Raw genomic sequence first — 14,469 nt, forward strand, 5'->3', positions numbered from 1 at the left:
GAGAGATGGAGAAGGAGATAGGGAGAGATGAAGTGAAAGAGAGTGCGAGAGCAGGAGCGACAGAGAGGGAAAGGGGAGACTGGAGAATGAAAAGGGGAGCGTGGGTGCAGAGGTAGAGGGCGATGGGACAGGAGTTACCTTGTCCAGTCAGACAGCACACGCTTGGCAGCTTTCTCATGGTCAGGTAAGCCGCCCTTCCTCAGCTTCCCCAGCCGACGGGCTAGGAGAGCGAGGAATTCCTGTGGGTCTCGGAATTCCGGGATGTTATAATGCTGCATCACCTGGGATGGAGAGCGAGAGACAGTGAGATTAAACCGAAGGGTGGAACTGGACACTGAACAAACTGTCCACTTGCAACCCGGCCGACATACTTCCTGTAGTGTCCCAGTGTGCGGCTTCTCTGTCATTCCCGGTGTTCAGAGGCAACCGAATCACTCTCACCGACCACGATGGCGCTGCACCCTCAAGTTGCACGGCCCACCACTCACCGCCTCCCGATCGTAGACCGCCCCGCTTGCTCCTTCCCACGCCCATTCCTGTCTCCTAACCGAGCAGTCACTCTCGTAAGGATCTGGACACTGTTGCAAGAGTGCCAAATTTCAAAGGAAATGTTGGTTCCCAGCGCCCCCGCCGACTGAGTCCCCACTTCAGGGAGTGGTACTCTTGTCGTTGGGTCCTGATCGTCTCAGGATGGAGGAGATCAAAACCGAGACTCACGCCCAGCGAGGTTCCGCGCACACAGAGCGACTGTTTCCAACGTTCCCCAACATTGAGGGAGAGTCACGAGCGCAGATCTGCCCTGTCTCCTCAGAATATCCGACAGTATCATCTGGAGATGCAGGGTAAGGGAGGGAACTCCCTCAACACCCACTCCCTCAGCACTGACCCTCCCACAGCACCCGCTCCCTCAGCACTGACCCTCCCATAGCACCCACTCCCTCAGCACTGACCCTCCACAGCGCCCGCTCCCTCAGCACTGACCCTCCCACAGCACCCGCTCCCTCAGCACTGACCCTCCCACAGCGCCCGCTCCCTCAACACTGACCCTCCCACAGCCCCACTCCCTCAGCACTGACCTCCCACAGCACTGACCCTCCCACAGCACCTGCTCCCTCAGCGCTGACCCTCCCACAGCACCCACTCCCTCAGCGCTGACCCTCCCACAGCACCCGCTCCCTCAGCGCTGACCCTCCCACAGCACCAACTCCCTCAGCGCTGACCCTCCCACAGCCCCCCCTCCCTCAGCACTGACCCTCCCACAGCACCCACTCCCTCAGCGCTGACCCTCCCACAGCGCCCACTCCCTCAGCACTGACCCTCCCACAGCCCCACCTCCCTCAGCACTGACCTGTTCCCTGTTACACCGTTTCAGGATGGCAGCGACAGGTCCCACAGGATCTGCCAGTCGTTCGATCTTCACACAGTTCCGCAGGATCACACTAACGTCAGAGGGAGCGGTCGCCATGACGATCCCCGGACAGTCCAGCAGCTTTATGTGTTTATCAAGGTGGACCTCCTGCAGGCACCTGCAGGGGGCAGCACAGCGTCAGATACAGAGTAAAGCTCCCTCTACACTGTCCCTCATTCCCAGGGACAGGGGGTTAGATACAGAGTAAAGGTCCCTCTACACTGTCCCCCACTCCAGGGACAGGGGGTTAGATACAGAGTAAAGCTTCCTCTACACTGTCCCCCACTCCCAGGGACAGGGGGTTAGATACAGAGTAAAGCTCTCTCTACACTGTCCCCCCACTCCCAGGGACAGGGGGTTAGATACAGAGTAAAGCTCTCTCTACACTGTTCCCCCACTCCCAGGGACAGGGGGTTAGATACAGAGTAAAGCTCCCTCTACACTGTCCCCCCACTCCCAGGGACAGGGGGTTAGATACAGAGTAAAGCTCCCTCTACACTGTCTCCACCATCACAACTCCCAGGGATAGAGGGTTATGGGTGGGGGGGGTGAGGGGGAAGCGGGCGTGAGTGGGGAGAGGGGTGGGTGGGAGAGGGATTCCGTAGCGGGGGTTTGGGGGTGGGGGGGGGGTGGGTCTCTCGCATTGCCCTTACTTGGTGACTCCTGGTGTTGCTCCCACAGTGCAGGCCCGTGCCCTCTTCAGGCTGTTGATCAGGCTACTCTTCCCAACGTTCGGTAATCCTGGCACCGGGCACACACACACGGGCACAGGCACAGACACGGGTACAGGCACACACACACACACAGACACGGGCACAGGCACACACACAGACACGGGCACAGGCACACACACACACACGGGCACAGGCACAGACACGGGCACAGGCACACGCACAGACACGGGCACAGGCACACGCACAGGCACGGGCACACACAGACAAGGGCACAGGCACACGCACACGGGTACGGGCACGCACACACACAAGGGCACAGGCACAGACACAGACACGGGTACAGGCACACACAGACACGGGTACAGGCACACACACACAGACACGGGCACAGGCACACGGGCACAGGCACGCACACACACGGGCACAGGCACGCACACAGACACGGGCACAGGCACACACACAGACACGGGCACAGGCACACACACAGACACGGGCACGGGCACAGGCACAGACACGGGCACACAGACACGGGCACACAGACACACACACAGACACGGGCACAGGCAGACAAACACAGACACATACGGGCAACGACAGCCAAACACACACACACACACACACACACACACACAGACAGACAGACAAGGGCACAGACACACAACGACAGGCACAAACACACACGGGCACACAGATACAGACACACATGGCCAGCCATACACACAGGCACACGCACACACAGATACAGACACATACAAGCGCACATGGACACAGACAAACACAGACACACCACCACAGACACATGCACACAGATACAGACACACGCACACACAGATAGACACACACACAACCACAGACACACATGCACACAGATCGAGACACACACCCAGATACAGACAAACACGGACATACAACCACAGACAGACGCACACACAGATAGACACACACACAAATGCAGACACGCGCACGCACACACAGATACAGACACACGCACAAGTACAGACACACGTGCGCCCAAATACAGACACACAGTCATACAGACAAGCAAATAAATAGATACACAGATACAGACAGACAGACACACACACAGGACATAGACAGACAGAGACATGCACACACAAACACAAGCACAAAACACACACACACAGACACAGAGAGGAACAAGAGTTGACGATCAGCGAGTTGCTGCTGACATGTCCCCGCTTTGTGCAGCCCGGCCCTCCCTTTCACGACCAACACCAACAGCAAAACCCCTGGCTCGAACCTTCCCGAAGAGTCATTGCTTCACGCCGGCCCACACAGTCGATCAGCTCGGTTCCCAACACGGCCGACTCACTGACGGAACAGAGCCCCCACATCCCAAACCCACCTCCCCGGGCTTCACTGACTGCGTGCTGCTGAAAGGGGGCGACTTGACCACAGGGGGCAGAACCCAGGGGGTCCCGGAGGTTGGGGAGGTGGGGTGGGTGCGGGGGAGGACTGGGGTAGTGTGGAAATCGCTCCATGGCCCAAAGGCCGAGGGAGACTCTGACACCATTCCCATTGGCCAACTCACAAGCAAACACTCTGAAGGAGGTTCGCACGGGGTCAAAGGTCAGATGCCAACCTGCTCTGTAACTGGGGGCCCAGGAGGTTATTGGGTCACTGTTGCTGTATCTACACGGACGGCATCTACCCCAGACCCACTCCCACCTTCCACACCAACCTCCAGTTATCGGAGGGGGGAACTGCGGAGAGAGCGTCCGCTCCCTCAGCACTGACCCTCCCACAGCGCCCGCTCCCTCAGCACTGACCCTCCCACAGCGCCCGCTCCCTCAGCACTGACCCTCCCACAGCACCCACTCCCTCAGCACTGACCCTCCCACAGCGTCCGCTCCCTCAGCACTGACCCTCCCACAGCCCCCGCTCCCTCAGCACTGACCCTCCCACAGCACCCGCTCCCTCAGCACTGACCCTCCCCACAGCGCCCACTCCCTCAGCACTGACCCTCCCACAGCCCCCGCTCCCTCAGCACTGACCCTCCCACAGCACCCGCTCCTCAGCACTGACCCTCCCACAGCACCGCTCCCTCAGCACTGACCCTCCCACAGCGCCCGCTCCCTCAGCTCCCTGCAGACCTCCCAGATTCTCACCGACGACCCCGACAGTGATGGTGGTCCTGACATCACGGCTACGGCAGTAACTTCCCAACAGCCTCATCAGGTTGTCCGCTCCCACACACGCAGTGCTGTGCAGGAGCTCCGAGGGCGCGCACTCCACTGGGACCCTGCTACGGTGCTGTCAGGGAGGAGGGAGGAGCAGGTTAGTGAGGGCCATCCGCATCGTCATCAACACACACCCCACACACACACCCCGCGCACGCACACACACACACACCCCGCGCACGCACACACACACACACGCCGCGCACACACACACTCACACTCCCAGCGCACACACACACACCGCGCACACACACACACACCACGGAAGGGGAGACGGGGATAGAGGGGGACGGGATAAAGACCCAGAGGGGGGAGACGGGGATAGAGGGGGAACGGGATAAAGACCCAGAGGGGGGAGACGGGGATAGAGGGGGGAACGGGATAAAGACCCAGAGGGGGGAGACGGGGATAGAGGGGGAACGGGATAAAGACCCAGAGGGGGGAGAGGGGGATAGAGGGGGAACGGGATAAAGACCCAGAGGGGGGAGACGGGGATAGGGGGGGAACGGGATAAAGACCCAGAGGGGGGAGACGGGGATAGAGGGGGAATGGGATAAAGACCCAGAGGGGGGAGACGGGGATAGAGGGGGGACGGGATAAAGACCCAGAGGGGGGAGACGGGGATAGAGGGGGAACGGGATAAAGACCCAGAGGGGGACACAGAACAACGAAGGACATTTTAAAAGCCAGTGCCCCAACACTCAATGGACGATTTGTTGACATGGCAGCTCGGTCAAGCAGGGAGTGGCCCCGATGCATGATGGGAGATCGGGTGGGCCCATTGGTCCCGCGTTGCCAACGGACAGGGCCGCCTGCCCGGCTCCCCAGGGGGGCAGTGGGGGAGTGGGGAACACTGCAGCGAGGAGGCAGGAACTTACCAGGTTTCGGTTCTGGGCCTGAGTGCAGGCTTTGAAGGCCACAGTGGGCAGCTCATTGCGTAGATATTTCAGCCACTTCTCCAGCACCTCCCTGGCCACCAGGTCTGCACAGAGAGAGAGAGAGAGAAAAACCCGCGCAAGGTTTGCATTTACCTAGCGCCGTCCGACACGGTAAAGCCACATCGCTGGGGGACACGCATCCCACGACCCCAACCCCTGGGGACGCCTCTGCCCAAGCAAGTCCTGCGGCCTCCTCCAGCGCCATATCTGAGCCACTCGACTACCCTGAAGAACAATTTAGCACGGCCAATCCCACCCTAACCTGCACATCCCTGGGCACTACGGGAACAATTTAGCACGGCCAACCCACCCTAACCTGCACATCCCTGGGCACTACGGGACAATTTAGCACGGCCAACCCACCCTAACCTGCACATCCCTGGGCACTACGGGACAATTTAGCACGGCCAATCCACCCTAACCTGCACATCCCGGGGCACTACGGGACAATTTAGCACGGCCAATCCACCCTAACCCGGTGTAGCTAGGCTGGGGACGGTGGGGGGAGAGGGGAGTACTCACCGATCTTGTTCAGAACCAGCACCAGCCTCTTGTTTGCTCCTGACTGGAAGACGGCCTGTTCCACCTGGGGGCATCTGCAGCCCAGGGGGTCCCTGCTGTCCAACACTTCCAGCACCACGTCTGAGGCTTCAATCACCTGCACGGGGGGGGGGGCCGGGGAGGCGGGAGAGGGAGGGGGAGGGAGGGAGAGAGAGGGGGGGGGAGGGGGAGGGGGAGGGAGGGAGAGAAGTGTAAAATCAAGAGCACCCATTATCAACATTCTGACTTTTCAAATTTCGAGTGTCCGCTCCCTCAGCACTGACCCTCCCACAGCACCCACTCCCTCAGCACTGACCATCCCACAGTACCCGCTCCCTCAGCACTGACCCTCCTACAGCACCCACTCCCTCAGCACTGACCCTCCCACAGCACCCGCTCCCTCAGCACTGACCCTCCCACAGCACCCGCTCCCTCAGCACTGACCCTCCCTCAGCGCTGACCCTCCCACAGCACCCACTCCCTCAGCACTGACCCTCCCACAGCACCCGCTCCCTCAGCACTGACCCTCCCACAGCACCCGCTCCCTCAGCACTGACCCTCCCACAGCACCCACTCCCTCGGCGGTGCTGCTCCTGTGTGTACTGTACCCCCTGATCGATCCGAGATCTATGGAGTGTGCTTCCAACCCGTGAGTTTCTGACTCCGAAGGGGAATGCAGGTTCAGATTCCAAACGGATTTGGTAACTGATCCATCAGCGCCAGGAATCTGGCACTGCCCACCTCAGTGTACAGGCCCATGGGTCTGACCGGGAACGGGAGTGCTGACAATATTTAACAACCTGCTCCAGAGCATCACAACCAAGCAGTGGGCTCACCTGCAGCCCACTCTCGGGAAGGGGAGGAATGGCCGCCCACCCCTCGGGAAGGGGAGGGATGGCCGCCCGGCCTCGGGAAGGGGAGGGATGGGAGTCTCTCGGGAGGGGAGGAATCACCGCCCCCCTCAGGAGGGGAGGGATGGCTGCGGGTTGGACAGAGAGTCATCGCTGTGGATCAGTCAGAGATCATGAGTAACTGTGAGTGGAAATGCACGCCTGGCCTGGCACTTCGACACTGAAGGCGTCGCAGGGATAGGCTCTTCCCACCAGCAGAGTGTGGCAGTGCAGCCCCAGCCTCCTAAAGGATGGGGGAGGGGGAGGGGCTGGGGGAGCACAGCACTCACCTTCTTGAATTCCCTGTAGTAGGCTTTCCGTGAGCTCTCTGTCTCCAGGGTCAGGCTCTGCTGGAGTTCCCAAAGGTCCGTCTCCTGGAGGAAATGTCCACACAACACCCGTGAGAACAGGCCACTCAGCCCATCAAGGTACAGGTCTGGGTGTACGTGCATCCGTCTGTGTGTGCATGTGCCTGCGTGTGAGTGTGTCTGCGTGCTTGTGCGTCTGTGTGTGTGTCTGTCTGCACCTGCGCGAGTCTGCGTCTGCGGTTATGTCTGCGTGTGTCTGTCTGCGTCACGCTCGTGTCTGCGTCTGCGCATCTGCCTGCGTCTGCATGTCTATTTGCGTCGCACGTGTCTGCGTTTGTGTGTCTGCGTCTGCGTGTATCTGTCTGCACCTGCCTGCATCTCCGTCTGCGCGTGTCTCCATCTGTGTCTGTGTGAGTGTGTGTCTGTGTCAGTGTGTGTGAGTGTCAGTGTCAGTGTGTGTGTGTGTCTGTGTGTGTGAGAGTCTGTGTCTGTGAGTGTCTGTGTGTGAGTGTGTCTGTGTGAGTGTGTGTCTGTGTGAGTGTGTGTCTGTGTGTGTGTGAGTCTGTGTGAGTGTGTGAGTGTGTGAGTCTGTGTGTCTGTGTGAGTCTGTGTGTCTGTGTGAGTGTGTGTCTGTGTGAGTGTGTGTCTGTGTGTGTGTGTCTGTGTGTGAGTGTGTCTGTGTGAGTGTAGGAGAGTGAGTATTTCACGCTGGGTACCCAGTGTCCTGTCAATGCAGTGAGAACACGGAAGGGGCCTGTGGGGAGGGAGACTGACGCCGGAGCGAGAGCAGGCCCTGGGCCCAGGCGTTAGCTCACCATCTGTTCAAACTCTCGCTGTCGCTGCTGAGCATCGTGCTGGAAGCCCTGCAGGCTTCGGTGCGGAACCAGGCTCCTCTCCCGGGCTGCCTTCTGTCTCTCTGCCTGCTCCTCCATCTAGGGGGGGCAGAGGGGAAAGGCAGTCAGCAACATTCAACCAGGAGAGACGGAGAGAGAGAGAGAGAGAGAGAGAGAGCAGGAGAGAGAGAGGGAGCAGGGGAGAGAGAGAGAGAGAGAGAGAGAGAGAGAGAGAGAGCAGGAGAGAGAGAGAGGGAGCAGGGGAGAGAGAGAGAGAGAGAGAGAGAGAGAGCAGGGGAGAGAGAGAGAGAGAGCAGGGGAGAGAGAGAGGGGAGAGAGAGACAGAGAGAGAGAGAGAGACAGAGAGTGGGGGTGGAGGGAATGGAAGAGAGGGAAAACAGAGAGAGACAGAGAGAGAGAGAGACAGAGACAGACAGACAGAGAGCGAGACAGACAGACAGAGAGCGAGACAGAGAGAGAGAGAGACAGAGAGAGAGAGACAGAGAGAGAGAGAGACAGAGAGAGAGACAGACAGAGAGAGAGACAGAAAGAGTAAATGACACACAAAGACCCAGAGGGGAGAGAGAGAGAGAGAGATGCACAAACCGAGAAAGGGGATGGTCAGGGGGAAGTTGGAGCGATCGAGACAGATAGATAAGTGAGAACGAGGTAGGAGAGAGATTCCAGTGAAGTAAGAAATACCGTTTGCAAAATATATCTAGCTGCTCCTGTCGGGAGAGATGTTGGGGGGGTGGGTGTTGTCAGGGAGTGACGCACTCAGTCTGTCCTTTGCTGGAGGGTGCTCAGACTTTTGCTTACAGGGAGCTAGGGGACGTCACACTGGGGTTACACAGGACGTCGGTGAGGCCCCATCTGGCATACTGTGTCCAGTTCTAGGCACCCTGTTACAGGGAGGATTAAGATACTGGTTGGCTGGCTGAGCTGGAAGGTTCATTTTCAGACGTTTCGCCACCATACTCGGTAACATGTTCAGTCAGCCTCCCGACGAAGCCCTGCTGATGATTCCTGCTTTGCATTCATACGTTTGGGTATCTTTGGGTTGGTGATGTCATTTCCTGTGGTGGCACATCCTTTGGTAATGTCGCTTCCTGTTGTTTTTTTCTCAGGGGTGGTAAATCAGGTCCAAATCTTTCCGTTTTGACTATTCAGATCAGGATTTAGATCCATTAAGCTGGAGAGGGTTTGGAAAGTGATTTACCGGGACACCGCTGGAACAGAGGGTTTGGAGTTAGAAGGAGGGGCAGGGACTGTGTCCCTGGAGCGTCGGGGGCTGAGGAGTGACCTTATAGAGGTTTATAAAATCACGAGGGGGGGACATGGATAGGGTAAATAGACAAGGTCTTTTCCCCCTGGGGTGGGGGAGCCCAGAACTAGAGGTTTAGAAAATCATGAGGGGGAGACATGGATAGGGTAAATAGACAAGGTCTTTTCCCCCTGGGGTGGGGGAGCCCAGAACTAGAGGTTTATAAAATCATGAGGGGGGGGACATGGATAGGGTAAATAGACAAGGTGTTTTCCCCTGGGGTGGGGGAGTCCGAGATGAGCCAGGGTGGAGGTGGGGTGGAATATTTTTAAGGCGAGAGGGGAAAGATTTGAAAAGGAGGTGAGGGGGGGGTAACTTTTTCTCACACAGAGGGTGTTGTGTGCGTGTGGAAGTGGGGGATGTGGGAGCACTTAAAAAGGCATTGGGAGGGGTCCGTGGTTAGAAAAGGGATAAGGGGGAAAAAGCAAGCAGTTTGGGAGCATAGACTGGTTGGGCAAAGGGTCTGTTTCCGTGCTGTCGAACTCCGTCACTTTTTTTGGGAAGATTTTTTGTAGCTCAGGTTCTGGAGGTAGGTTTGCTGGCTGAGCTGGAAGGTCCAGTCTCAGACGTTTCGTCACCGTGGGCGGTGCCATCACCAGAGAGCGCCTGGTGAGTGTCAGACCCAAAACACCCTGGAAAGGAGGCACAGCAAACACACACACTGGAGAGGCGGGCAGGAAACCAGTCCCCAGGACAGCCAAGCACCAACGAGCCATCAACAGAGATGAGCCACTCCCACTAGTATCCAGAGGACGTAGGGCATCAGTTCGACTGGGACAACACGTCCGTTCTGTGACGGGCTACACAGAGGCGTGCGCAGGACCTCCCCCAGGCCTGGCATTCCTACTGTAACTCCATCAATAAACACGTCAGATCAATAAACTCAACGGGATAATGACCCAGAGGGGGGAAGACGGGGATAGAGGGGGAAAGGAATAAAGACCCAGAGGGGGAGACGGGGATAGAGGGGGAATGGGATAAAGACCCAGAGGGGGAGACGGGGATAGAGGGGGAACGGGATAAAGACCCAGAGGGGGAGACGGGGATAGAGGGGGAATGGGATAAAGACCCAGAGGGGGGAGACGGGGATAGAGGGGGAACGGGATAAAGACCCAGAGGGGGGAGACAGGGATAGAGGGGGAACGGGATAAAGACCCAGAGGGGGAGACGGGGACAGAGGGGGGAGGCGGGGACAGAGGGGGGAGACGGGGACAGAGGGGGGAGACGGGGACAGAGGGGGGAGGCGGGGACAGAGGGGGGAGGCGGGGACAGAGGGGGGAGACGGGGACAGAGGGGGGAGGCGGGGACAGAGGGGGGAGGCGGGGACAGAGGGGGGAGGCGGGGACAGAGGGGGGAGGCGGGGACAGAGGGGGGAGGCGGGGACAGAGGGGAATGTATTTTCCGAGTTGCTGTGATTGGAGACGTGCTGCCTGAAAGAGCAGTGGATGCGGATGATTTCGGAACTTTCCAAGAAAGAGGGGGGATCCATGAAATTCCCAAAGGGCAAAGATTGGGAGGGCCGTTGGCTGGTGGAAGTGGGCCCTCCCTCCCAGCAGCCAGTGAGGGCAGTGTGCTGAGCTGCGGTGTCCCTGGATGAACAGACTCACCCTCTGCCTCCGTTTCTCAGCCTCTCGCCCGGCATGATCCTTAAAAACCCCGACATTGGGGACTCCGGGATCTTTCTTCAGCTGCTTGTGTCCTTGGCCCTGTCGGGAATGGGACAGACCGAGGGGGAGAGGGAGAGAGAGACTTACAGGTTTACCAGGTAAGTACAGCTAACATACAGCTGTCATAGAATCCCCCCCACTATCAACATCCTGGGGGGTTACCGTCTCCAACGAGAGAGAGAGAATCTAACCATCGCCCCCTTGACGTTCAATGGCGTTACCATCACTGAATCCCCCTCCCCCCACTATCAACATCCTGGGGGTTACCGTCTCCAACAAGAGAGAGAATCTAACCATCGCCCCCTTGACGTTCAATGGCGTCACCATCACTGAATCCCCCTCCCCCCACTATCAACATCCTGGGGGTTACCGTTGACCAGAAACTGACCCGGACCCAGCCCCATATCAATCCAGCGGCTCCAAGAGCAGGTCAGAGGCTGGGAATCCTGCAGCGAGTAACTCCCCTCCTGACTCTCTCCCCCCCAAAGCCCTGTCCCACCATCGACAAGGCCCGAGTCAGGGAGGGGGGAGGGAATACTCCCCACTTGCCCTGGACATCGGCTCCGACATCATTTAAGGAGCTCCAGGAGAAAGCGGTGACCCCACCACCCCAACCTCTCTCTGAAGTGATGTGCAAACTGCACTGTCAACACTCCCTCCCTCCCACCCTCACCGAGGTAGCTGGGCTCATTAGGAATGTCCGGCTGAGCTCCAACACTCCCGAGCCTCCACCTCCAATGCAGAGGGGCAGCAGTGAGTGCTGCCTATCACACACACTGCAGTGACCCTCCTCTGATAACACATCCCGGCCAATCCACCCTAACCTGCACATCCCTGGGCACCATGGGACAATTTAGAACAGCCAACCCACCCTAACCTGCACATCCCTGGGCACTACGGGGACAATTTAGCACGGTCAATCCACCCTAACCTGCACATCCCTGGGCACTACGGGGACAATTTAGCACGGTCAATCCACCCTAACCTGCACATCCTGGGCACTACGGGGACAGTATAGCACGGCCGATCCACCCTAACCTGCACATCTACGAAGGTCCTTCCCTCTGGTTGGGAGAGTTCAAAACCAGGGGGCATCCTTTAAAGGTGAGAGGGGAAAGATTTCGAAAGAGCCTTGAACAGCAAATGTTTCCACACAGAGGGTGGTCTCCCTGAGGAAGTGGTGGGGGCAGGTACAGTTACAACGTATGAATAGGAAAGGGATATGGGCCTGCAGCAGGGCAGGTGGGACTAGTTTAGTCCGGGATTCTGGTCAGCATGGACTGAAGAGCCTGTTTCTGATTCTAAAGACTCTAACTGCGCACGGTCTTCATCTGGGGCCTAACAAACGAGCCCTTGTGTGAGACGCTGTGTCCCTCACCCTGAGCAATCCTACAGGACCAAGTGAGGACCACAGATGCTGGAGACCAGAGTTAAAAAGCCCGGTGCTGGAAAAGCACAGCAGGCCAGGCAGCATCCAAGGAGCAAGAGGAGCGACATTCCGGGCATAAGCTCTTCTTCAGGAAGGAGGCTGGTGTGCCAAGCGGGCTGAGATAAAAGGTGGGGGGGGAGGGGCGCTGGGAATACGGTAGGTGGAAGGAGGTGAGGGCGATAGGCCGGAGAGAGGGGTGGGGGCGGAGAGGTCGGGAAGAAGATTGCAGGTCAAGAGGGCGGTGCTGAAGCCGGGGGTTGGGACTGAGGTAAGGCGGGGGCGAGAGGGGAAATGAGGAAGCTGGAGAAACCTGCATTGATTAGATTAGATTACTTACAGTGTGGAAACAGGCCCTTCGGCCCAACAGGTCCACACCGACCCGCCGAAGCGCAACCCACCCATACCCCTACATTTACCCCTTACCTAACACTACGGGGGCAATTTAACATGGCCAATCCACCCTGACCCGCACATCTTTGTGACTGTGGGAGGAGCACCCGGAGGAAACCCACGCAGACACGGGGAGAACGTGCAAACTCCACACAGTCAGTCGCCCCGAGGCGGGAACTGAACCCGGGTCTCTGGCGCTTGTGAGGCAGCAGTGCTGACCACCGTACCACTCCAGGGAATGAGGTATATCCAAGAGGGAGCTGGACAAGGCCCCTAAAGGCGGCTAAAGGGATCGAGGGGATGCGGAGAGAAAGCGGGACGGGGATACTCAGGTCACACGACCATAACTGAATGGTGGTGCAGGAGCGACGGGCTGAAGGGCCACCGCCTGCACTGACTTCCTATGCTCTGACATCACCCCGAATCACGTTTCCTTCCCCTTATCCAAAGGGCATCATCGGGCCATGGCCCACCAACCGGCGATGGGGTCATGGTCACCATTAGACTCTTGATTCCAATTTTTGTGTCAAAGAATATCCCAACCATGTGGTGCACGGCCCCTTTAAGCAGCGGCGCACTCTGGGAAATGTAGTCTTGCAGCGCCATCTGGCTTCCCTAAGCACGCCGGGAGATGTAGTCCACAGCCTCAGCGCATGCTCCACGCCGGGAGGTGGAGTCCACCGCCTCAGCGCATGCTCCACGCCGGGAGATGGAGTCCACCCCCTCAGCGCATGCTCCACGCCGGGAGGTGGAGTCCACAGCCTCAGCGCATGCTCCACGCCGGGAGATGGAGTCCACAGACTCAGCGCCTGCGCCGCGCTGCACGCCGGGAGGTGTAGTCCGTACGCCCCTGGTCAACAACGGCGCGGAGGGCTCGGTGAACTACACCTCCCGGCGCGCACCGCGCCACGCAGGCGCAGAGCCTCGCTCGCACACAATGGCCGCCGGAGAAGGGGGAGGGGGAAGAGTCGCTCACCAGCCGTCGGCGCCGCCCAACCTCCAGGGCCGCGGCCGAGCGCCGCAGCTTCTTACTGCCTGAAAGGGGACGAAAGCAGGACAAGGTGAGATCGGTGGAAAGGTTGGAAAGTGGTCAAGATAAAAACAAACGGACGGTTTTTTGCCTTCTCTTCGCCGCCGCGCACGCGGCCAACGGCCGTCCTCACCTCCGCGCGCCATCTTGGGAAGGTCAAACCGCTCCTCCCCCCCTCGGAGGCGTGGCGACCTCCTGCCGTAAACTGGAGGTAGAGGGAGGGGAAGTGTCGCGAAACTGTGGCCAATAAGGGCCACGGCACCAGGCAGCGCCAGGGGAAGGTGCAATCAATCCAGTTTACGGCAGGTTGGCCAACCTTTTGGCTCAGGGAAGGGGGCAAGGGCGCAGGGTCACCCGGAGAACGACCACGACCCCGACCCCAGCCCGACGTGATCGCAGAGTCTCCGCGGTGTGGAAGCAGGCCGTTCGGCCCGTTCAGTCCGCACCGGCCAATCTGAAAAGCATACTACCCAGATTGACCACCCCTCACCCCGCCACATTATCCCACGGCTAATCCCACCCTAACCTGCACATCCCTGGGCACTACGGGGACAATTTAGCATGGCCACTCCACACTCACTTGCACATCCCTGGGCACTACGGGACAATTTAGCATGACCAATACACCCTAACTTGCACATCCCTGGGCACTACGGGGACAATTTAGCACGGCCAATACACCCTAACCTACACATCCCTGGGCACTACAGGGACAATTTAGCACGGCCAATACACCCTAACCTGCAAAACCCTGGGCTCTACGGGGACAATTTAGCACGGCCAATCCACCCTAACCTGCACATAGAACATAGAAGGATACAGCGCAGTACAGGCCCT

General features: G+C 58.7%; 1 protein-coding gene across 2 annotated transcripts in view; it reads right to left on the bottom strand.

The window, feature by feature from the left end:
* The window catches only part of gnl3l (G protein nucleolar 3 like), a 22,370-nt gene extending 8,568 nt beyond the window's left edge, over positions 1 to 13,802 (bottom strand). The window contains exons 1-11 of one of the 2 annotated variants that reach the window (XM_060823236.1): positions 13,766 to 13,802; positions 13,579 to 13,637; positions 10,724 to 10,822; positions 7,775 to 7,891; positions 6,942 to 7,025; positions 5,744 to 5,879; positions 5,162 to 5,265; positions 4,212 to 4,356; positions 2,062 to 2,149; positions 1,349 to 1,526; positions 139 to 281 (exon numbers count right to left, since the gene is read on the bottom strand). In XM_060823236.1, the coding sequence (XP_060679219.1) occupies positions 139 to 281; positions 1,349 to 1,526; positions 2,062 to 2,149; positions 4,212 to 4,356; positions 5,162 to 5,265; positions 5,744 to 5,879; positions 6,942 to 7,025; positions 7,775 to 7,891; positions 10,724 to 10,822; positions 13,579 to 13,637; positions 13,766 to 13,778 (1,166 nt within the window). In that variant the 5' untranslated portion in view covers positions 13,779 to 13,802. The remainder of the gene's footprint in view (positions 1 to 138; positions 282 to 1,348; positions 1,527 to 2,061; positions 2,150 to 4,211; positions 4,357 to 5,161; positions 5,266 to 5,743; positions 5,880 to 6,941; positions 7,026 to 7,774; positions 7,892 to 10,723; positions 10,823 to 13,578; positions 13,638 to 13,765) is intronic. The other variant, XM_060823237.1, reaches the window with a different exon arrangement.
* Positions 13,803 to 14,469: the final 667 nt, after the last annotated feature.

The sequence above is a fragment of the Hemiscyllium ocellatum genome, unplaced genomic scaffold, assembly GCF_020745735.1.
Source record: "Hemiscyllium ocellatum isolate sHemOce1 unplaced genomic scaffold, sHemOce1.pat.X.cur. scaffold_441_pat_ctg1, whole genome shotgun sequence".
Lineage (NCBI taxonomy): Eukaryota > Metazoa > Chordata > Chondrichthyes > Orectolobiformes > Hemiscylliidae > Hemiscyllium > Hemiscyllium ocellatum.